Here is a 24,996-nt window from a genome sequence, read left to right as displayed (position 1 = left end):
TGCCTACGTTCCAGGGAGATCTGCACTAATGCATCTGGAAACGCAGCAGTCAGACAAATATGAGCTATTTCTGTTTCCCTCTTTCATAAGTGTCTAAAAAAAATGATGCTGTCTGTCCTTTTCTTGAACTCCAGAATTAGTGTCTGAAGAGAACTTCTCTCAGAGACTCAAGACAAAGAATATGCTCTGAAAGAGTTGAACGCTAGACTCCTTTTGAGTCTGCATAGCATGCCTCTTAACCCAATACACTCGTGGGACAGGGCTAAATTGAAATGTTTCTTACAGAAGAAATATGGAAAGCGTGTATGCATAACCATGGTAACAATCAAAAGGGAACAGATTGGAGATTATGTGAAAATTATTAAATGTGAGGACAAAATGTGAAGGCAAAACAGTTAATCTGATGCAAGACTTAATCCAAACATTACATTATTGATTGTATGTATATTTTACATTCACTGTACTATTTGCCACATTTGTTGATAACTAAATCTGTAAATACTCTGGATAAATTCAGTAACACGACTAGATTATTTCTGGACAATGTGGGGTAGGTGCAACAGAAGACAAAAATGACACGGCTTTGAGTGAGAGGGTTTAACTTGTATCTCCAAGTGGCCACACACAGTTCCTACGTAATTTGAATGCACTTTTATGTCTCAAAGAGGAGTCTTCAACTATAAGGTGCTATTTTGAGCTCTCCTAGCTGTGCCGTTGAGGAACTAGAGCAAGTAGACTTGTAGTTGTTTTCTTTGGAACACAGCCCTGCATCCGTGTCAATTACTGTTGTTGTTTACACATTCCAAAAACAGTCCATTATAAATCGCAATCTGGTCAGATGGGCATTATTTGAAAGTGTGTTCTGTTGGCAACATGGCTAGCTAGCTAAATTACTAAATAGGATCTTACAGTGTTAGGCTTTCACAAGGCAGTTCAGAGAAGCGGGCCCTCATTTTGGTGTATTCAGATGCGTGTTCCTCGCCAAAATGTCTTTCGAACTGTACATAGCATAGTGATCATAAACGTTGACACTACTGTATATGACATGAGTTTTATGATATATGGAAATGTGAACTGCACATTTGGACTAACGGGTGTTTGTCCTATGTCTCGTCTTTTCAAAAGACAGCGATTTCCCCAATTAGCATTGGGGATCGGGGCGACGTCTTGTCACGCCCGGTGTTCAAGTTCAGAACTGCTGTCAGTCAAAACCAATACTGCACAGTGAAGATGAGTCCTTGAGCTCTGACGTCACGAGTAGCATGTTATTGCACAGCCACTGCGTGTCCAAATCTGCTATTTTGAAACAGTGTACGAGTGTGAAGAGCTACTGGGCCAATCACGGGGACGTTGTTACATCATGAAAGACTGACACCCACCAGTTGTCCTTGTATCTCTCCGCTCGTCCATTCCTCTAAGGACACTCGTTTGCCACAAAGGTCTTTTTATATTCCTTGTGGTTTGTTGTGAAACGCACTCGCTCACAGACCTACCGCATCCAAGGGGCTGAGAGGTTTACTGTTGCTAGGACACAGGTGAGGTGAGCAGGCCTGATGCAAGCCGAGCAGGTCTAGCATCATCATGCTAGGTGGGGAATGGCGATGGAGAGCCCTGCTCCTGCGTTTCTCCCCCCCCCCCCCCTTAAAGGACAGCCGGTCTAATTTACACTAATTGGTGAATGATGATGATGAAAGGGAGAGATAAATGACAAGTATGTCTAGGCTTAGCTATCCACCTCCCAAACCCCCTTTTTGATATTGGTTCTACTTTTATCCCCTTAGTTATGGTGCATTCAGAAAGTATTCAGACCCCTTATCTTTTTCCACATTTTGTTACGTTACAGCCTTATTCTAAAATTGATTTTTTTTAATCCCTCATCAATCTACACACTACCCAATAATGACAAAACAAAAACAGTTTATTTTTATTTTGTGCAAATGTATCCAAAATTAAAAACTGAAATATCACATTTACATAAGTATTCAAACCCTTTACTCAGTTATTTGTTGAAGCACCTTTGGCAGCGATTACAGCCTTGAGTCTTCTTGGGTATGATGCTACGAGCTTGGTACACCTGTATTTGGGGATTTTCTCCCATTCTTCTCTGCAGATCCTCACAAGCTCTGTCAGGTTGGATGGGGAGCATTGCTGCACAGCTATTTTCAGGTCTCTCCAGAGTTGTTTGATTGGGTTCAAGTCCAGGCTCTGGCTGGGCCACTCAAAGACATTCAGAGAATTGTCCCCAAGCTACTCCTGCGTTGTCTTGGCTGTGTGCTTAGGGTCGTTGTCCTTTTTGAAGGTGAACCTTTGCGCCAGTCTGAGGTCATGATCCTCTGGAGAAGGTTTTCATCAAGGATCTCGCCATACTTTGCTTCGTTCATCTTTCCCTCTATCCTGACTAGTCTCACAGTCCCTGCCACTGAAAACATCCTCACAGCATGATGCTGCCACCACCATGCTTCACCGTAGGGATGGTATTGGCCAGGTGATGAGCGGTGCCTGGTTTCCTCCAGACGTGACGCTTGGCATGGTCAGGTGCCTTTTGGCAAACTCCAAGTGGGCTGTCATGTGCCTTTTACTGAGGAGTGGCTTCCATCTGGCCACTCTACCATAAAGGCCTAATTTTTGCTCTGACATGCATTGTCAACTGTGAAACCTTAAACAGACAGGTGTGTACCTTTTCCAAATCATGTCCAATCAAATTCATTTATCACAGGTGAAGTTCATTCAAGTTGTAGAAACATCTCAAGGATGATCAATGGAAGCAGGATGCACCTGAGCTGAATATCTCAAAGGGTCTGAATACTTTTGTAAATAAGGTATTTCTGTTTGTATTTTTAATAAATTTGCAAAAATGTCTAAACTTCTTTTCACTTTATTATGCGGTATTGTGTGTAGGTTACTGAGGGAAAACATTCATTTAATCGATTTTAGGATAAAGCTGTAGCGTAACAAAATGTGGAAAAAGTGAAGGGATCTGAAACATTTTCCGAGTGCACTGCATGTTACCTGAACTGATGCTGGAGCTGCTGCTCTGGCTATAAGCAGGGGCTTTCATTAGGCATGATATAAAACCAAAAAAGATGGGTCATTGACACTGAAATCAACCTAATGACTCATAAAACAGGATTAGAATGGGCATACAGTGGGGCAAAAAAGTATTTAGTCAGCCACCAATTGTGCAAGTTCTCCCACTTAAAAATATGAGAGAGGCCTGTCATTTTCATCATAGGTACACTTCAACTATGACAGACAAAATGAGAAAAAAAATCAAAAAAATCACATTGTAGGATTTTGAATGAATTTATTTGCAAATTATGGTGGAAAATAAGTATTTGGTCAATAACAAAAGTTTATCTCAGTACTTTGTTATATACCCTTTGTTGGCAATGACAGAGGTCAAAAGTCTTCACAAGGTTTTCACACACTGTTGCTGGCATTTTGGCCCATTCCTCCATGCAGATCTCCTCTAGAGCAGTGATGTTTTGGGTCTGTTGCTGGGCAACACAGACTTTCAACTCCCTCCAAAGATTTTCTATGGGGTTGAGATCTGGAGACTGGCTAGGCCACTCCAGGACCTTGAAATGCTTCTTACAAAGCCACTCCTTCATTGCCCGGGCGGTGTGTTTGGGATCATTGTCATGCTGAAAGACCCAGCCACGTTTCATCTTCAATACCCTTGCTGATGGAAGGAGGGTTTCACTCAAAATCTCACGATACATGGCCCCATTCATTCTTTCCTTTACATGGATCAGTCATCCTGGTCCCTTTGCAGAAAAACAGCCCCAAAGCATGATGTTTCCACCCCCATGCTTCACAGTAGGTATGGTGTTCTTTGGATGCAACTCAGCATTCTTTGTCCTCCAAACACGACGAGTTGAGTTTTTACCAAAAAGTTATATTTTGGTTTCATCTGACCATATGACATTCTCCTAATCTTCTTCTGGATCATCCAAATGCTCTCTAGCAAACTTCAGACGGGCCTGGACATGTACTGGCTTAAGCAGGGGGACACGTCTGGCACTGCAGGATTTGAGTCCCTGGCGGCGTAGTGTGTTAGTGATGGTAGGCTTTGTTACTTTTCTCCCAGCTCTCTGCAGGTCATTCACTTGGTCCCCCCGTGTGGTTCTGGGATTTTTGCTCACCGTTCTTGTGATCATTTTGACCCCACGGGGTGAGGTCTTACGTGGAGCCCCAGATCGAGGGAGATTATCAGTGGTCGTGTATGTCTTCCATTTCCTAATAATTGCTCCCACGGTTGATTTCTTCAAACCAAGCTGCTTACCTATTGCAGATTCAGTCTTCCCAGCCTGGTGCAGGTCTACAATTTTGTTTCTGGTGTCCTTTGACAGCTCTTTGGTCTTGGCCATAGTGGAGTTTGGAGTGTGACTGTTTGAGGTTGTGGACAGGTGTCTTTTATACTGATAATAAGTTTAAACAGGTGCCATTAATACAGGTAACGAGTGGAGGACAGAGGAGCCTCTTAAAGAAGAAGTTACAGGTCTGTGAGAGCCAGAAATCTTGCTTGTTTATAGGTGACCAAATACTTATTTTCCACCATAATTTGTAAATAAATTCATAAAAAATCCTACAATGTGATTTTCTGGATTTTTTTCTTGCACAATTGGTGGCTGACTAAATACTTTTCTCCCACACTGTATTTAGAATAACACACCACCTGACAGGCACATCCACTCATATTATTCCCCTTCTCCCTCCGGTATCAGTGATGGAGCAGGGTTGGCGGTTGTCACTTTTATGTGTGGGTTCTGATTGTAGTCATCTGTCCATCATTAGTGACAGGCCATGTGGTAAAACATGTGAGACAGGTGGTAGACGTCCTCAGCCCTGCGTGGTTCTCCTCTCTCCGGTTGAAACCAGTGCTCCATCAATACGCCTAGTCTGTCACAGTTTTTTTTAATTTTTTTTTTATAAATATCTGCCTCATCAGACTGGCTCTGCCCTGGAAAACACGACCCCCAATGTCCCCAAGCCTTTGGAGACTTTGACCTTCATGCTGGCAAAACTTAATGTGCAGAATGAATCCGGTGTACACTGGAGAGAGCCTAACCTGAAATTCCTTCCCTTCCTACTTTGGAGATGAGGCTTTGAGTGAAACTTCTCCTTATGCCGCATGTCATGGATGTGTTAGATATGCTATACAATGCACGCGCTTTAAACTGGAGAAAAAACAATCCACAACCCTGAGTCCTCGTCTCTTCATTCTACTCTAAATTCTGCTTCTGGCGTACAGAAATGACAATCAAAATTCAACTTTATTTCCATTCCACTTAATTTAATATTTTTACCTCTCGCTATAAACAAATGCCAGCCTGCATAGTAATAGTAAATTCAGGTCTATTTCGAATTCAAAGCAGCAGAGAGCAGAGCACCTTGGCAATATTGCTGGAATGGCCAGCCACCATTGGTGAACTTGGCCGGTTACGGTTAGACGCACATAGTATGAGCTGTACAAGAGCTGCAGCTGTAGAGAGGGAGGCTGAGCATGTGGCCTGACTCCAGATATAATAATAATAATAATAATAATAATAATAATAATAATAATAATAATAATAATAATAATAATAAATAATAAATAATTGATTGGATTTATATAGCGCTTTTCTACCAACTGAGGTACTCAAGGCGTTTCCTATAGTAGGGGGAAACTCACCTCATCCACCATCAATGTGTACTGTAGCACCCACCTGGGTGATGCACAGCAACCATTTTTGTGCCATTTTCACCACACATCAGCTATCAGGTGAGTGATATATGCCAACTAGGAATGAGGGGGATAATTAGGTGGCCATGATGGAATGGGGCCAGGTTGGACATTTTGACATGACACAAGTCATGGGACTTTTAATAACCATAGAGAGTCAGGATACCTGTTTTAACGTTCCCTCCACAAGAAGGCACCCTACGCAGGGCAATGTCCCCTTCACTGCCCTGAAATGGGGATCTCCTTAGACCAGAGGGAAGAGTGCCCCCTACTGGCCCTCCAAAACCACTGTAATCCTGTCCTCGGTTTCTTCCGGGACACCTGCCTTTCTATGGAATTTTTCCTAGCCACCGTGCTTCTACATCTGCATTGCTGTTTGGGGTTTTAGGCTGGGTTTCTATACAGCACGTTGTGACATCGGCTGATGTAAAAAGGGCTTTATAAAATACATTTGATTGACTTGACTTCAAGCAGCATCTGATCCCCCATCCAGGGAACGACAGAACCGACCCTACTTAGCTTCAGGGGCAAGCCAGCAGTGGGATGCAGGGTGGTATGCTGCTGGCATATGTGTGGATGTTCTCCCTGGCTCTCCTTCATGAGACCGACAGGGGTATATAACGCTGTCACACAAATTGTCTCCTCAGCACTTGCACATGGGCAGGATGGTGACAAGGTCCATTTGGAGTCGGTGAAAGAGTAAGAGAGAGAAACTCATAACACGAAGGTTGTAATTATAGAAGAAAGAAAAGGTGTCTGGGGGACCGATGGTTGGGCTCAGGGATTTTGACAAGCGGAGTGGAATAGATTGGATCCATCTCGTCACGCTGCTCTTCACACCCACATCTCGCCCTCGCAGAGGGGGGTCGCGGGGGTTGCTGGTGGGGTGGTAATCCTTTTTAGATTCCATGGGTCTGCAGAAAGGGTGATGATCAGACAACAAAATGGCTCCGCAGCACAGGCATGTCTCATCATCTCTCAGAGGCTGGGGTCCCTCAGTGGTCAAGGATAGAGCAGCGGATAAGGTACACACTGTGGAGGGATTGGAGAGAATGCTGCTGCGGGGATGGATAGACCCCAGAAAGGGCTGCTGTTATTGGCTTGGCTTTTCATTGTTAGGAGAGACACTGTCGATTTCTCGTAGTCACACATTTGTATTCACAACAGTGTTGCTAGAAGCTGTGAACGACAAATCAAACAGACTTCAAAGATGGAAACACGCCGGGAGATCAGTGGGAATAAAAGCTTTTTATTTCACAGTGCGCTTTTTTTGTGTGTGTTTGTGTGTGGCAGATTGTTGGTGATTTGAGTTTGTGTTGATAAGTGTGTGACTTATAGTGTGTGTGTGTGTGTGTGTGTGTGTGTGTGTGTGTGTGAAAGTTGGAGCCTAACGTCTGTGTTTACACACCTATAATTTGAGTTGTCTCTCGGGGATGGGGGATGGGTGGTGGTGGTGGTGCTGCACAGACTGCACACCTGCTTTTAACTTCCTGTAATCCTGTCCTCAGATTGCTGTGAACTGCCACTTAGTTGCATCAGTCAGAGGAGGTGTGGCACCAAGGGAGCAAGGCCCACGGCTGTTTTCATTACCGGTTCATCAGAGGCTGGTCCTGCCAGGGGACCAACCGAGCAGACCTGAGCTCTACGCTCCTCCATCACATCACATCACGGCCCATCCTCATCCCCAGCACGGCCTGCTTTCCTTTCCTCAGCCGGCCCGGCAAGCTCCCTCCCCTGGCCCCTGGGTCTGCTCCACTTTGTAGTTGAACTTCAAAGCCTTTAGACTTAGCTGTGTTTGCGTTTGCAGGAGAAATCCCCTGGAGGGAGCAGCTCACATGGGGGTATTACAAGAATAAAGGCTTAATATTCGGGAATCATTTTTTTGTTGTTGCCACACCCAGTCTCGGTCCTCAAACTGAGGACTCTTCACCTGTTAGATTCATAGAATTCATCAGACTCCCCAGACCAATGTATTACAACTATCTTTTTTTTGGATCGTCACATTGAGTTTTGATACATAACCACTGAAGTGAGTGGTAGCCAATATAAATAATTATACTGCATTAGTATCTCTCTGTGCTGTTCCTTGATGATGGATGTGACCTGAAGTCGGAGCGTCTTGCTCCTGCAGCAGAGACCGAGACGGGGAACTCACAGTGCCTTCCCGGTAGAGTTGAGGTCATCTCTCAGATTAGTACTTCTCTAGGTAATGTTATACATCACTTTGAGGAGGTGAATTATAGATAAAGATTACATAAATTGTTATGCACCATCTCATGAATTTCTCATCTAACACATTTTCTGTTAATTATTCATGTTTATTGCAGGGCCGAAAATGAGTTTGTGGAAGATTTCCCCCAGATGTGATTAAGCAGTCTTAAGTGCATTGAAGCGACAGAGAGTATTTAACACTTGCCATGCTGGTTCATTGACAGACTGATGAACCACTGATTACCTAGCTTACATTGCTTTACACGTATATATGTGTGTCTTTAGAGAGGCCTGCAGAAGACCGTGTGTTGTACCGAAAGAAGCTGGAGAGGGAGGAGGAACCCGAAGGCGAGGATTTATTAATGCCTCGGCAGAACTTGGGTTCTTGTTCAGAATTAACTGAGGATGACCAACAGCTTGAGGGGCTGTCATTTAGGTTTATTTTTACTGTCTCTTCGCCTCATTGACAAGCTTTTTATTCAATCAGCTAATGATTATCTAGGTAAACCTTGGGAGTTGTGCAGGCAGCATGCAGACCGCAGTAAGCAGTGCAGTGCTGCAGCTCTTGTCTTTGAGCTAATGTATGCAAAGTGCCTGTTTCTCTGATCCTTTTTCTACACTCCTCCCCATGGGCACATTTATAGTGTGCATAACTATAGCTGCACAGCCAGCCTGATTGTTGTTTCTTGTGTTTAAATGTAGGGTGACTGTGTGCACGCCGTGCGGAGATGGTTTGAAAATAGTCATTGAGAAGTGCTATTTTTAGAATGGCATCGTTTGATTGTTGTTACATTATCTAATACAATTAGCAATTGATTGTATGTGGCTCTTGGCACCATCCTGAATTGCGGAAGGTGGCGCCATTGCTGTATAGAAGTGTGTCTCGCTGCAAGACCGAGTCGATATGCAGTTTGGCTCCCCATGCATAGACCTAATCAAAAATTCCCCTTTGAACTCTGCAATGGTTTATAGCAAGGGTGCCCTCTACAGGCGGAGTAGAAAGACATGGGTTTCTTGCCGGCATCGACAGAAATGCAGTGAATTGTGTCCCATTAGACAAAGCGTTCGGAGAGAGCTTATTATTGATAACGTTCCTGGACCTCTTTGTCCCTGATCTGTGCCAGGATCAGCAGCAGCAGCCCAATGTCTGGATAGCAAAGTGTATCTGGGACAGAGGCCTAGTGACTGCTGTGGGAGAAAAGAAAGGCTGCAGAGTGAGATGAATGAAGGAGATGTGGAGATGGAGGTAGATTGAAGGAGAGAGATTGTGGCAGATAAGCAGATAGAGGAGAGAAGAGCGAGAAAGCGAAAGTAAATGGAGATAGTGAAAAAAGGCTGCTCCATCTCTGTGACGGTAGAGAGGTTGACAGTGGAGTGGCACAGGAGCATAGCCTGCCTGCCCACAAGTCAAGCTGAACAGTTCAGACAGGAGCTATACCGAGGGGCCCATCCTGCTCCATTCATTCTCCTCAGCCTACTGTCTGCCTCAGCCCTGAGGGGTGGGGGGGGGGGGTGGGGGGGTAGCTGGGATAGTAGGGCACAGATGAAGGTGAGTCATTAACACTGATACTGCATACATCTGCATCTTCGCGCGCGCGCGCGTGTGTGTGCATGCATGCGTGTATATGTTTGCGTGCGTATGCTTGTTTGCATACTGCTGTGCCTGTACATACCAATGTCAGTGTGTGTGCTGGTGTGCATCTATGTGGACTAGGGTAAGAGGGACTGGGTAGAATATTAAGACCCCCTCGGCCTCTCCCCACGTAGCCGTTTGTAGAGTAGATTTCATTTCTACCCCTGTTATGAACAGCCATTGGACCACTCTGCATGTTGTCATGTAGATGACCTTAGGACCTCTGACTGACAAAACCACTGTTTCTTATATTATCATAGAGAGCGGCAGGTAGCCTAGTGGTTAGAGCATTGGGCCAATAACAGACAAGTTGCGGGCTCGAATCCCCGAGCTGACAAGGTAAAAATCTGTCGTTCTGGCCCTGAACGAGGCAGATAAGCCACTGTTCCCTGGTAGGCCGTCATTGTAAATAAGAATTTGTTCTTAACTGACTTGCCTCGTTAAATAAAGGTACAATTAAAACAATTATAAAATAAGAGTGTTGATCTGTCTGACTTATAGTGAGGTTGACGTGTGCTTCAAGCAGATGCCATCCCTGTCCCAACCTAATAGCTACATTTTTGGGAATTTTGATATACCTGAATGTTCTACTCTCTGGGTTTCGCTCTGTGCAAAAGGTCATTGGCAGCAGTAATTGGAGTTCTGGGGAGATGATGAAAAATTGCTGAGATATTAATCCAAGGTCTTTTCCTAGCGATGGAATGTACGAGCTGATTAACTCAAGAAGAAGAGTTATCTTTGCCACTTTGTCACTAAATTCAAAGCATTTTATATATATTTTTGTTTTATTATTATTCAGATTCAGCCTATTTGTCTCTTTTTAATCAAGATTTAGGATGTCCCAGCATGTAATCCAATATACAGGAAGGTATGAGACAAAGCCAACTCTATAGCATGGCTGTTTAAAGAGTTTTCTCTTGAGTATTGGGATGAAGTGATTTACCTAAAGGCCATTGTGATTAAGTAGTGAAGTGAGAGGCTTATTAAACTGTTCTCCTGGGCTGTGGGCTTCCAGTCCACCTGTGTGGGCAAGCTGCCTGGCCATTGTGGCCAGCCCAACCCAGCACAGCTCAACAGCCCAGCTCTGTGTATTAGTGGTATATACACTACAATATTCACACTATGGTATTGTGCTCTCTATCGCTCTCTCTCTATCTCGCTCTCGCTCTCTCTCTTTCTCTCTCTCTCTGTGTCTCGATCAGTTCTGAATCTGCTGGGGCTCAACTGGCAGCTGAAACCGGCCGATGGTCACCTGATCAACAACGGACTGAGCACTGGCCTGCCGGGCAGGAGCGACGTGGCAACAGTGCCCTCCGGAGGCAGAGGTAAGAACAGCCAGAGTCCACACAGCTACCGCCCCTGGCCATGGTGCTGAAACCCTTCACTACACTACACTGAGGCAGCATGGATGACTGGAAACTGTACTGGGGGTTCTAACAGCTAGTGAGGCTCTGGCTGTTCTGGGAGCTCTGGGCTAGAGGTCTGGTAGCTCTGGGCTAGATTTGTTTATGAATGGAGGGAAGGATGTAGTGGAAATCGACAACCTGCTAATGTGCAAGAACGAAGAACAAGAAGTCCCTGGCTTTCATTTGTTAATGAACAAATTATAACGAGTTCTCCCTTTTCTGCTGTCTGGAGTGTTTGAATTATAGTGAAGCTTACCCCGTCTGGTGCAAAACTCCTAATAGAATACTAATCACATCAACAGAGCTTACACAGGTTCTATTAAAGGAGCGTTGCCAATTGCATTAGAACTCAGGTTATTTACCTTGCGCTTTGAAGTTTGCTGTCGGAGCGCAATCAAAGGATGGCACAAGGCTGACCATCCGTCCTGCTTAGTGCATGTAATGCCTCATTTCCCTTGTGAATTAGTAACACATTAGAAAGGAAGCCTTCAGCCCTCAGAAAAATATTTAGTAATTCCTCACACATACCAATGCACATTTGTTTGATTGCTGTTAAAACACCATATCACGCCCTTCGGTCTGTAGAATTTTCTGGCCGCGTCAGAGGCACGTCTTAATTTAGGAGGACTGTAACGACACATTCCATCTAATCCAACTAGAGGAGGCGTAGTGTGGGCGGAAGGAGCTGTGAAATCGCTCTCGGAGACTCGAGCTGTGAACTCGTCCTCTGAAGTGTTTTTCCAACAGCGTGACGTTGGCTTTGATGGAGGGCCTCTGGAGTGGCTCTGAGGAGCCGCCAAGCATGGGCTGTCTGATGAGCCGACACACCCGCACACACACACACATAAACGCACACACACACACACACACACACACTGCATGTCTGGGCCAAGCTAGTTTGTTTAAGCCAGACGCTGAAATTGAGCGTTTGAATTTGCTGGGCTTCATGTAATTAGAGAAGGTTGTGGAAAGGACAAGATATGAGTGAGAGCACATCTGTCATCTGTTGGGAATGGCATCAAACGGCTCTCTACTGAGAGATACAGCAGTCGCGTTGGGTTTTCTGGGGTTTGGCAGGACTGGGAATAGTTTTTCATAAGACTGTGTTGTGAGGCAGACCTCCAGACTAAACGGTCGATGCCTCCCTAACCTCCAGGGCTTGGATCCTGGTGTCTAGATGAGTTGAGGTCACTCAGTAAAGACATAGAGAGGGAGCTGTGAGACTGTGCTGGAGGCGAGCCAGAGCATTGTGGTTAGTGTGACTCTCTCGCTGTGTGTCTGTGATCCTCACTGTCAGGAGGACATTTGCAGATCTGCCTGATGTGTTCAGGAGGAATAACACCCCTGCTTTAATACTGTGGGAGGAATAGATCGCTACCTAGGACCTCATCTCTTCACTCTCTCTCTCTCTCTCTCTCTCTCTCTCTCTTCACCCCATTATTTCTTTATCTCTCTCCCTCATCCAATATTAATACAGCTAGAGGTTTCTCAGCTAGGAAAATAAACTATTTGGGGTTAACTGCTCAAAACCAGAGAGGGATAGCAACCTTTGCAGTTATAGTTAATACTAGGAACTTCCTGTTCCTGCATCAATTTCTCAAGCGTTTTTTGTTTTTAAGGGGAGATGCAGTATGTTGCACCACAGATGATGGTGGACTACGATGATTTAGCAAAGTCCTCACTATTGTCGACCCCCTCAGTCCCATGAGAGCTGCATGATAAACAGGTCTGGGAATACGGTAATCCCCCTCAGAGGGAGGAGGAGAATGGTAGCAGACCTTTAGTTCCCCACCAGTCCCCATAGGGAAAAGGAGCTACAGGAACTGTGTGATGCCGCATCCTACAGCACTACAATGTAAACATGAATCTAAAACCCTTTTACAGTGTGAGATGATTAATAGTGTTGTAAAATGCACACCTTAGTAAAACAGCATCTGTATGTTGGTTTCTTTCCCCCGCAATGAAACACAAATATTTGCATTGCCTCTCCATGAGCTGGAGACATTGACTTTCCTCTGGGTTTTATCACAGCAGAGGGGTTATTTCGACAGAGATCTGAGGTAAACTCACAGGGGCCTTTACCTTGGATTTGGTATGTCTAACCTACTCTTTCTCTCTTCTCTCTTTCACTCACCCCCTCTCTTTCTTTCTCTCTCTCTCTCTCTCTCTCTCCCATCCCCATTCCCTCCTCCGTCTCTCTTTCAGGACCATGGGTGTACAGGAACAGTAGTATAAGTACAGGTGAGCTGGAGGTAGGTCGGCGGGTGAGCCAGGACATCCCCCCAGGAGTGTTTTGGCGCTCCTTACTACACCTCCGCCAGCCCCTGTTCCTCAAGTTCAACATCTCCCTGGGCAAAGATGCACTCTTTGGGGTGTACATCCGCAAGGGTCTGCCCCCCTCCCATGCACAGGTACCCAGCAATGGCCGTCTATATTGTTTTAGACCTAGATAGGTCATGTTTTAGACCTGGATAGGTCATGTTTTAGACCTGGATAGGTCATGTTTTAGACCTGGATAGGTCATGTTTTAGACCTGGATAGGTCATGTTTTAGACCTGGATAGGTCATGTTTTAGACCTGGATATAGCTATCATAGAAGTATATTACATATGTCACAGATATGTTATAGACCTTGACATTAATTCCACCTGAATTTAATAAACCGGGTTTATTAAGCAGAGTTGACTACTTGCCGTGCCCCTTCCTTCCTGACTAACCCTGTTCTCTCTGTTCAGTATGACTACATGGAGCGTCTGGACGGGAAGGAGAAGTGGAGTGTGGTGGAGTCTCCTCGGGAGCGCCGCAGCATCCACACGGTGGTTCTGAACGAGGCCATCTTTGTTCAATACCTGGACCCTGGCACCTGGCATCTGGCCTTCTACAACGACGGCAAGGACAAGGAGTCTGTCTCCTTCAGCACCGTGGCTCTAGGTGGGTGCTGTTATTGTATTTCCCTGTTCTATATCTCTGTTTTCTCTTCGTAAAGGCAGGGAAACCATTTTTGGATTCTGGTAGCGAGTAACACCTCTGAGTGAGTTCTACAAATGCACCATTCCAGGTTTGCAGCCCTGTTGGCCAGTTTGGGTTAGACTGATATTAGTAGTGAACTCTGAATGTGTTGGCAAGGTTGAGTGGGAGAGATTGAGTTGTAAAAGATGTATGTCCTCTCTGTCTGTAAGCTGCATTTAAAAAATCTATAATCAAGTCAGTTAAGAACAAATTCTTATTTACAATGACGGCCTACCAAGGAACAGTGGGTTAACTGCCTTGTTCAGGGGGAGAATGACACATTTCTGCAACAGCTGAGAACAAAACAAGAAAAGAAAAAAAACACCATTAATTTTTGCACTTGCTTTGGTTTTGAAGTTTTCATGACTGTCAGGAGCTCCCCCGAAGAAAAACACTATCTCTACACAGCACACAGGCAGGCTCTGCTGCAGTAAAGGCATGAAACAACATCTTTTGATTTAGAGATGAGTTGAAATGATAACCAGTGATGAGGAAGACTGGTCTGAAGGATGATGCAACTGAAAAGGAGAACAAAGGGCAACAGAACAGGGCGTGGGCTTAAACTAAAAGAGAGGGGAACGGGAGCTGAGACGAATGGGTTGGCTTGACCTACTGGCTACATTGATATGCACAAGGTCAAAGTGGCGCTTTTGTCTTCAACAGTAGACTCTCTTAGGACATGAATACACATCTGCTCATTATTCCTTTGCCTTATATGCTTCCATGAACCTCTAATCCTCCGTGGGGAGGCACACAGGACATGCAACAGTGGCAGCAACATACAGTGGTGGAGTAGCCTCTGCCACTGGCCTACTGCCGTAGGGACACTGAGTGATTGAGGCAATTATATTACAGTAATTGTACTTAACTGAGCAGTGGGGATGAGTAATGTTGTAATGGGGGGAGGTTTTCACTTGTGGCAGGGGGGGGGGGGGGGGGGGGGGGGGGGGGGGGGTTGTTTGAGGACATTTGGGGTGTGCTATAAAAGAGTGTTGGTACGCTGAATCGTTTGAATAATGTGCTAAGGCATTTTTGAATGATCTGCTAATGGATATTTACAGAGAATTCTTTTAATATAAATGACCCGAATCGCAAAAGCTCATCTGTCTTCACCTGTCCTCTTAATTACTGAGCTGTAGTCTTTGCATAAAGCTGTATAGAGTATATGTTGACATGCCCCCCCAGGAGCTGCCCCCCTTTTTTCGAGTAATGTCAATGTGTTCACACCATTCTGGCGCTTCATTGTAGTTCTTCCATCAAACACGTGACGTTCTCTGCATTCAACTCTTATTGGCACAGACTATTCTATTAGCTGTAGAAAGAGTCGCAGGTTCGGCCTCCGGTGAAACGTTAACGACTGTTAATTATTTAGACGCATCTAATTATGAACGGTAAGGAGGGAAGAGGTGGTGAGGGAGGAGGTCTGCCTAATCAAAACAGGAGAGGGATCAAACAGAGGGAGGTGAGAGGAGTGGGAACAATCGCATCCTGTATCATATCAGATCTCATATTTTGGTTGTAATTACTTGTCTGTTTTCAATGATTTCTGTTCGATCGTAGATTCAGTGCAAGAATGCCCACAGAATTGCCATGGAAACGGAGAGTGCATGTCGGGCGTGTGCCACTGCTTTCCAGGATTCCATGGCATGGATTGTGCCAAAGGTACGTACTTTGGTATCACTGCGCTCGGCTGTCAAGTTGTGTATTCTGTAGGTATATTTCACCCCTATCTTGAAAATCATCATCGTTTTGAGACATGTCCAATAGGATCGTCTCAACGTAAGTGACTCAATACTGATATATTTAAATGAAGCATCACTCAAATGTATATTGTGGAATATTTTACCCCTACCTTGATCCTCGTAACAAGAGCCACCATGACTAGTTTGAGTCCAATCTCAACATAAGTGATTATCTACTGAAATAAAATGGAGCATGACTCAAATAGGACCTAAAGCCCATGTCTTTCACCTTGTCTCCCTTGCTGCATCTCATTCCTCCCACGTTGTCTAGCTGCCTGCCCGGTCCTGTGCAGTGGCAATGGCCAGTATGACAAGGGCTCGTGTATCTGCTACAGCGGATGGAAGGGTTCAGAGTGTGACGTCCCAGTGGGCCAGTGTATTGACCCAGTTTGTAACGGCCGTGGCACCTGCTCCGAGGGCTCCTGCACGTGCTCTGCAGGTTACCGCGGCGACACCTGCGAGGAAGGTAGGGTGTACAGCGCTGTAGATCACGCGCACACTTGTTCACGCCCACTCTCAGACAAACACACGCACACACACACACCTGCCTTCAGGGAGATTCACAATGTAGTGCCATATTACGTTTCAAAAAGTATGAGACTGCAGTGATATACACTGAGTGGACAAATCATTAGGAACACTTGCTCATTCCGTGACATAGACTGACCAGGAGAATCCAGGTGAAAGATATGATCCCTTAATGATGTCACTTGTTAAATCCACTTCAATCCGTGTAGATGAAGGGGAGGAGACGGGTTGAAGAAGGATTTTTAAGCTTTGAGACAATTGGGGTGGCAGGGTAGTCTAGTGGTTAGAGCGGTGCAACCGGAAGGTTGCAAGTTCAAATCCCCGAGCTGACAAGTTACAAATCTGTCGTTCTGTCCCTGAACAGGCAGTTAACCCACTGTTCCTAGGCCGTCATTGAAAATAAGAATTTGTTCTTAACTGACTTGCCTAGTTAAATAAAGGTAAAATAAAACATTGAGACATGGATTGTGTATGTGTGCCATTCAGAGGGTGAATGGACAAGACTAAATATTTAAGTGCCTTTGAACGGGGTATCACTAGGTTCCTGGCGCACCTGTTTGAGTGTGTCAAGAACGGCAACACTACTGGGTTTTTCACGCTCAACAGTTTCCTGTGTGTATCAATAATGGTCCACCATCCAAAGGACATCCAGCCAACTTGACCCAACTGTGGGAAGCATTTGGGTCAAAATGGGCCAGCATCCCTGTGGAATGCTTTTGACACCTTGTAGAGTACATGCTCTGACAAATTGAGGCTGTTCTGAGTGCAAAGGGGATGCAACTCAAGATTAGGAAGGTGTTCCTGATGTTTTGTGCACTCAGTGTACACAGTGGGGTCTGAAATGATTGACACCCTTGATAATGATGAGCAAGTATTGTCTGTATAAAGTAAATAGTTCAAATACAATACAATAGCTTTTTGTATCATGTCATCAGACCAAAGCTCCAGTTCCAATCCAAGAGCCAATGCTGTTCGGGCTTTTCCATTTGTTAGATGACATGAAAATAGAGCTCTTTGGCCGTGCACACCAGAGGTGGGTTTGGCGTCAAAACGAGAACGCATGATCAGTAAATAATATTTGATGTTATGCGGCTATTTTGCTGCCGCTGGTCTTTGGGGGCCCTTATTAAGGTCAACGGCATCATGAACTTCATGTACCAGGATATTTTAGCTAAAAACCTTCAAAAAAAGAAATGGTTAATTGGCGGACTTGAAACCCATTAAAAACCTGCTGTTTGAATTGAACAGGGCAGTTCGAAGGATATCGGTGATCTAGAAGGATTCTGTATGGAGGAACGGTCATGGGTCCCTCCCAGTGTGTTCTCCAATCTCATGAAACATTTTAGAAAAATACTCTTTTATCCTCACCACCTGAAGTGTTGAAAACAGGGGTGTCATTTTGACCCCCTACCTTCTTGAGAATTGTTTTTAAATGAGTTGTTCTCTGAGCAGTTCTGTTCGTATAAAAAAATAATATCATATCCTTTGCATACAATATAGCTCAGTATTTAAATGATTTATTTTACACGGTCATTCTTTGCTCAACTTTGTCACGGTCGTCAATCATTTCAGACCCCCACTGTACATCAGAAACGTTATTACGGGAATGGAATCTCTTCCATTGATCCCGCTTTTAAATAATTGCCCTGGAGCTGATTCATTCACTTATGTTCTGATGGGTTTTCTGCTCATCTGGGATGAAGTGGAGTTGGAGCCAAAAGTAGGGTAAGTAGAGAAGTGAGATGTGTGATGGCAGAGTAGAGAGAGTTCTTGTTATACGGAGGGACTGAGAATACATCAGAAATGGCCATTTTGCCTCCTCTCTTTCAGAATATTCCCTACTTTAAGTATATTCACTATTCACTACTACTGCTACTACGTTTTTGTTAGGTGCATTGACGTCATGCTTCTGTTTCTCTCTATCTGTGTATCAGTGGACTGTCTTGACCCAGGCTGCTCTGACCATGGTACCTGTGTGAGTGGGCAGTGCCACTGTAAGCCAGGCTGGGCCGGCCCGCTCTGTGAGCATCCCAGGGCCCAGTGCCCAGACCAGTGCCACGGACACGGTGCCTTCATACCCGACACAGGCATCTGTAGCTGCGACCCAAACTGGATGGGACCAGACTGCTCCATGGGTAGGTAATACCACACACACCTTCCCCTCTGTAAGCTCAGTTGGTAGCGCATGGTGCTTGCAATGCCAAGATGGTGGAATCAATACCCGGGACCACGCATGCATGTCTGTTGCTTTGGATAGAACGTCTGCTAAATGGCATATATTATACTACTTCTCTCACTAGTCTCTACAACTCAGAAAGACACTCAACACACGCCATGGCCACATCTCTTCGTGACAACCACCTCTGTGAAACCCATCCATTTCCCTGTGTCCGTCGACTGTACTGCTTTCCTCTCCTGTTACTGTGCTCATGTGCCTACATGTGTGTTTCTCCACAGAGGTGTGCTCGTCGGACTGTGGCGCCCACGGCCTGTGTGTTGGCGGTGTGTGTCGCTGTGAGGAGGGCTGGACAGGCGCCGGGTGTGACCAGCGTGTCTGCAACCCGCTGTGTGTGAAGCACGGGACATGCCGGGATGGGAAGTGTCAGTGCCAACAGGGCTGGAACGGAGAGCACTGCACCATCGGTATGCATCCGGCCAGCCAGCCAGCCAATCAGCCAACACCCTGGCACGCTAACACACACAGCAGTATCATGCTTCTATCTTCCCACCATACTAACTCTCAGCCAAGGAGTGGAACTGTCACTACCCCCACATGTTTAAAAGAAGCATCCTTTATGCTGTCTTAACTATATACCCTGGTTGGATTATGAGGAGGTACCGGCAGTCCATAGCCGCGGGAAATAAAAGCATATATATAAAAAATATATACTTTTTTCTGTTATAATTTTTTTATTAGTGAACTCGGCCTTTATTAATTCTGTATGAGCGGGGAAAAATACTTGTCAGCAGAGCGGAGAAAAATACTCCTCAGCACCAAACCCTACCCCCTCGACAGCACCCCTAACACAAAACATCTTCCCGTAGCCATGTCCAATGTGTCTCTTTCTATGACTATATAAAGAGCATTCTAAACTGGGTGGTTCGAGCCCTGAATGCTACGTTGTTTCGTACTTGAGAACAGCCCTTAGCAGTGGTATATTGGCCGTATACCACACCCCTCTATGGCCTTATTGCTGAAGTATAGCACTCAGCAGCAGATACTTCCACCAATGCTGATGAGTGCCCTCCTTTCCTGCTCTGCTCCTTCATGTCATTAAGAAGCTCTCCCATTAATTTGGAATGGTTTCTCCACTACAGTGCAAATGTTTCATCCATGACCAAAGTACTCAGCCACATCTACTTGCAGCCTCGCCCCTCCAGCCTAGTCACCCACTCTCCTGTGGAGAAGGCTGGGCAGCAGGCCTCTCGGTGCTCCCTTAAGGCGTCTGCATGCTTTCCATCCAGAACAGTTCGGAACAGATTGTGCATTTTTGTGACGTTTTTGTTCTTTTTGGTCTTCGTCAAGGGTTTTTCCTGCTTCGTGCGCACTTTTTTGGGGCTCAAGGCAAGCCCAATAGCTGAAGTCTATTATGCCCCTTCGTCGGTCATTGGTCAACAGTAGGGATTCTCCAATAAAGGGTTTATTGTCATTCTACGATAGATTATTATTTTTCATGCACATTTCTTCACTTGAGAAATACTGCACCAGACATCTTAGTTAGATGTTAAATGCCGGGACTAAGAGTTAATCAACAAGAACATCAAAATGAATGACAGATTTCTTGAGATATCTTAGATTAATTCGGACTATTTTGAGGACGTGGATACTGGCTACGGCTTCTCAAGATGGACAAACAGTACTATTGCAGCTTTTTTCTTGTTTTTCAAGCGAACGTCTTTTAAGGAAGTATGCCAGCACACTCATTTGATTTGCTTAGCCTAGTTCGGCTAGGTGCCAGCCGAACCGAAGCATGTGGAAGCCTTAAGACCCACTCAGCCTCCCTGGGAGCCAACAGAGAGGGACAGCCACTCTGCCCCCTCATTCTCCCCCAGAGTGCTCTTGAGTGCCAGAGGGCTTTATTTTCCTATTTTCCTCTCTTTATCTTCCTCCCATCTGATGAGAAAAACACCTCCCTGGGGCTCCACTGTGGGCTGTGTTGTTAGAGCTGTGCTAGCTCCCATTCTCTGTTCATTATGTGTCTCTCTCTTAGTGTTGGACAGTTGAGTTTGAAGGAGATTTATCTCTCCTATTTACCTGTGATGAACCACGCCATGTTAAGAATCCCACTTTGTCCTCCACACACGAGTAACGTATCAAACCTGCCTATTTTGGTTTCTTGCAGACTTTTGGGAAAGCTTGGAACAAGGTATTGTATTTGGACAAGAGGTGATCTGACATGTGCGTTAGTTCCCCACGCCTCAAACAGACCACTCTCTTGTGTAGAAGAGGGATGTATAGAGGGTTCCTTTAGTATTGTGAAGTGTTGAGTAGTGTTTGTACTCAATGTCTTAGTGGTAGCTGGTGTTTTAGAGTTCCAGTAGAGTGATGCAAACTCCCATTTGCTAGTATCCCCAATCCCTATTGGTCCCTCATATTGGGATATTCAGCTAGTGCACCCGTTCTACCACTTCCTAATATTGGTTAACCCAGATGGTACCATTTATATGTTTAACTAGTCTGTCCACTACAGATGAACCCCTTCCTCATAGACTTAACATTTGGATCCATTGCCTTGATTTCTCTCTTGTGCTTTGTTAAGCATAGGACTATTGTGTGTCAGTTTGTTCCTCCTGTGTTCGTTTGCGACTGCCGGCCTGTCAGTCCGTCTATCTGTCTATCAACGTCTTGTTGTAGACACACAGTTAGCTGGAAGTGTACGTTAGCGTTGCTACTCCATGTTAAGTGGGCTCAATGGAGACCGATCGGCAGCTATTTCTGCTGCAGCAGTCTGCTCCCTCCATGGCAATATTAATGGCCTTGGCCTTCTAGCTGCATCTGCCCAGCAGTAGGTAGAATACTAATAGATGAGTTGGACCAGTGAAGCTGCATGCTCATCCCTGCTGGGAGAATACTAATGACTGTACTGCTCCACATCGGGACAGGACGGCGGACATGTTGTTAGGAGGCTGGCTTAAATGAAAGGTTAATACGGTTTAATGAGATTTTAGTCTGTTGGGGGGGAGGGGGGGGGGGTCTTAATGTTAATCTTGACGTTTCCTAATTTGACGAAAGTGTCTGATTTTTGTAAATGCAGTTTATGGATTCATATTTATCACTTCATATATATAATTTTTTTCAGTGAGGTTTGCTCTTTTGACCTTTTGGTGATGGTAATTCGTGGGTACACCATCGGCGAGTTTACAGTCCAATACCCTCCGACTGCCTGGTCCCATACGTCTGGTCTCCTGTACAGACTGTACTACACCACTGAGACAGATGTCCCAGCAGCATTCATCATGTCCTCTTCATTAACCTAGCCTGGGAGAATATTACACATCTGCTGAGGGGGACTGCAGTCATCAATGTGTAGCATTTCTCCTGTTGTTCTCCCTCCCTGTTTTCAAAGTCTAGGTGGCTTGTAATCTCATCAGTTTTGCCTAATCAAATTCTCTCATGAGGCAGCATTACAACCCAGCCAGCCTCCAGAGGCAAATCAACCACTGCAAATGAATTGGCTGTGAACTTGTGTACTTTCTTTTATTGAATACTTTTAGCTATGAATGGATATTGAACAAAACAATTTACCGCATGCCAAAACCCTCCCTTTTGCCTCTAGGGTATATATTGTAGCTGTATGAAATCCACATCCACAAGAAGAGAATTGTTGTGATGAGATGCAATCCCCTTGCCATGTAATCAATCGTTTTTTATGCCTTTGTTGTGTGATGCAATGGTAGACAGAGACTAAATATATCAAGTTGGTGTGCTGCTCTCCCTTTGCTGGCACAAGTTACTATGTCACTATTATTGATCGGTCCTCTCCTCTGGTCCCTGTCCACTCCTCCTCTATTTCCCTCCTCCCTCTCTCTCAGACGGGTGCCCGGGCCTCTGTAACGGGAACGGCCAATGCACCCTGGGACAGAACAACTGGCACTGTGAATGCCACACTGGCTGGAGAGGACCTGGCTGCAGCGTTGCCATGGAGATCTCCTGTGCTGACAACAAGGACAACGAAGGAGGTGAGTGTGTTGAAGAGGTGAAGGATCGCAGCACAGGAAGGCAGGCTGACACTTTGTAGATTTGCCTATGAAAAATTATACCCTGATTTTGAACCAGCTGTGGCGGAGTTACAGTATTTGTGCAACTGTACTGTTGATTTGGTCTAGATTTTGAGTCCGTTTATTTCCTAATAATAGCAGTGTCTCTCAGGCGTGACAATTACTTGATTCTCCCTGATGAGCAGCAGTCAGCCAGACAGCCAGACGCCTGCCCAGGTTTCTCTGAGAGGTTTCCTCCCAGTGAGTGTTTTTAGCGGATCAAAGAGGTGTGATTGCGGGGCTAGTGCTATCAGGTCTGAATGGCCCCATTATGGCATCCTTCTGTCGGTGTGAGCGAGTACTGAGAGGGCTGGGGAGAGAGGAGAGGCTGGTTGAATCAATGCCTCCTCCTCCTCCTCCTAAGAGCATGTGGGGATCAGTGACCTAGAGTTTGCTGAGATGGATGCCCATATTATTTCCTCTCCCTCCCTCCCTGGTGGGAGATGGAGTGACCCCCTCCTGTGACCATTTGTGAGAGGATCAAAGAGGCCTCGGCAATAGATGCTTTTCACAGGGCAAGCAGCAGCTCTGAGCAGTCAGCCAGTCAGCCTCAGTCAGCATGTCAGGGCAGGGTTATCTAACATGAAAATGATACCCAGGTGTATTTTTCCTTGATTAACGGCTAAGTAGTTTGCAGAGGCCAGAGCTGTGTCAATTTTAAAGAGCGCTTTCTCTGTGGCATGTCATGCAATTGAGGATGCCTGTCGCCAAGGAAACGGGTGGTGATTGAACAGGTGTCTTAATGCAGCCCCTGGAAGCCTTTAATCTTTCATCTCCCCCGTCTGCGTCTGAGCAATAAGGTCATGGGCTCCGAGGACAATGGGTTTTTAAACATGGCTCACTTGAACAGCCCTCCATTACCAGACTGGCTCAGTGCATGTTTCAATGTGTGACTGGCTGGCTGCCTGGCTGCCTAACTGGCTGGCTGATGTGGTTAATCCAATCGTCTTCCTTCTTCCGTGGAGATGTTGTGTCATACTTCCAAGTCGCGTCCTTAATCCTTAACACTCTCGCTGTGTATGTATGTCTGTCTGTGTGTTTATCAGTCTCCCTCCCTCTCTATTTGTCTCTGTCTGGGTTTTATTTCACCAAATAATACCTGAAAGATCAAACGGAAAATGTGTACAAAGTCTCTGAAAGTAGCTGGCAGTGTTTGTTTTGGCAGGTTTGAAGCGGATGGGAGGTGTAAAAGGGAGGGAAGGAAAATAGAGGCGGGTGAGTGCACGCGCGTGCTTGTGTCGGGCGTGTAAAGAGAGATGAAAAAGAGGAGACCCCCCCCCCCCCCCCCCCCACAGGGTTGTGCGTTATGTCCCGTTTGACTTTGATGCCAGTGTTATTGGGTTTGATTAAAAGGAGGACATGCAGGCACTGTGCCGGGGAGCAGGCTGCAGAGCACCACTTCTAAAGGAGAACCTGGAGAAAATACCACACCACACACCCGTCCTAATGAAAATAGAGCGTTATAGATGAAGAGCTCAATTATAACTGTCTCATGAAACAATCAGGAGAAGAATGGAAAGGGATTATACATTTTGAATCATGCACACGTTGTGGTTCACATGGACACAGTGTAGAGGGCACCCCGAATGCTAAACATGCGTGCCATGTCTTTGAATGTTAAATTAGTTTCTTCGTGGCACTGTTTTATCAGCTCTGCTCCTGCGTGAGCAATCACCTTGTTCTGTTCTGCCCAACTACAAGAGGAACAATTTGACATGAAGAATGCCGTTGAATCCTTATTTAGCTGCGGCGCCGTCTGTCTGTCCAGATGATATTTCTGTGTGTTTCCCCGTGCAGACGGACTGACAGACTGCATGGATCCCGACTGCTGCACTCAGAGTCTGTGCCTGACCAATCCACTGTGTCTGGGAGCAAGGGATCCACTGCAGATCATCCAGCAAAGTCAATCACCATCCCTGAAAGTCCAGTCATTCTATGACCGGGTCAAGCTACTGGTGGGGAGGGATGGCACCCACATCATCCCTGGAAACAACCCCTTCAACTCAAGGTAGTGTACCCATCTGTCCATTTCACTTTCTTGGATGGAATCAACTAGCTATGCCATAGATATCAGCATTTGTAAACTGGGTGGTTCGAGCCCTGAATTCTAATTGGCTGACAGCCGTAGTATATCAGACCGTGTACCACGGGTATGACGAAACATTTATTTTAACTGCTCTAATTACGTTCTTAACCAGTTTATACTTGCAATAAGGCACCTTGGGGGTTTGTGGTATATGGCCAATATACCATGGCTAAGGGCTGTAAGAATAGCCCTTAGCCATGGTATATTGACCATATACCACACTTATTGCTTAAATATATATGAGAGTTTCAAATATATCCAAAAGTGTATTTTTCTGTCACTAAGTAATTACCACTGACTTTGCCAGCAATTCATTGAGATTTTAGGATCACTTGCTGTTACATCATCTTCATGCCTTGGCAGTCAGTTAGGAAGCAACTGTATCTTCTTTCACCTCC

At 45.4% G+C, this 24,996-nt stretch overlaps 1 protein-coding gene across 1 annotated transcript in view; it reads left to right on the top strand.

The window, feature by feature from the left end:
- Positions 1-24,996, top strand: part of LOC139420852 (teneurin-2-like) — a 62,689-nt gene that overhangs the window by 23,776 nt on the left and 13,917 nt on the right. Inside the window, exons 4-12 of the mRNA XM_071171211.1 lie at positions 10,772-10,894; positions 13,181-13,386; positions 13,711-13,906; positions 15,545-15,646; positions 15,998-16,192; positions 18,189-18,389; positions 18,712-18,897; positions 22,288-22,434; positions 24,310-24,520. Of these exons, the coding sequence (XP_071027312.1) occupies positions 10,772-10,894; positions 13,181-13,386; positions 13,711-13,906; positions 15,545-15,646; positions 15,998-16,192; positions 18,189-18,389; positions 18,712-18,897; positions 22,288-22,434; positions 24,310-24,520 (1,567 nt within the window). The remainder of the gene's footprint in view (positions 1-10,771; positions 10,895-13,180; positions 13,387-13,710; positions 13,907-15,544; positions 15,647-15,997; positions 16,193-18,188; positions 18,390-18,711; positions 18,898-22,287; positions 22,435-24,309; positions 24,521-24,996) is intronic.

The sequence above is a fragment of the Oncorhynchus clarkii genome, chromosome 12, assembly GCF_045791955.1.
Source record: "Oncorhynchus clarkii lewisi isolate Uvic-CL-2024 chromosome 12, UVic_Ocla_1.0, whole genome shotgun sequence".
Taxonomy (NCBI): Eukaryota; Metazoa; Chordata; class Actinopteri; order Salmoniformes; family Salmonidae; genus Oncorhynchus; species Oncorhynchus clarkii.
The sequence above is the reverse complement of the archived record's forward strand: the minus strand, read 5'-3'. Positions and strand labels throughout refer to the sequence as shown.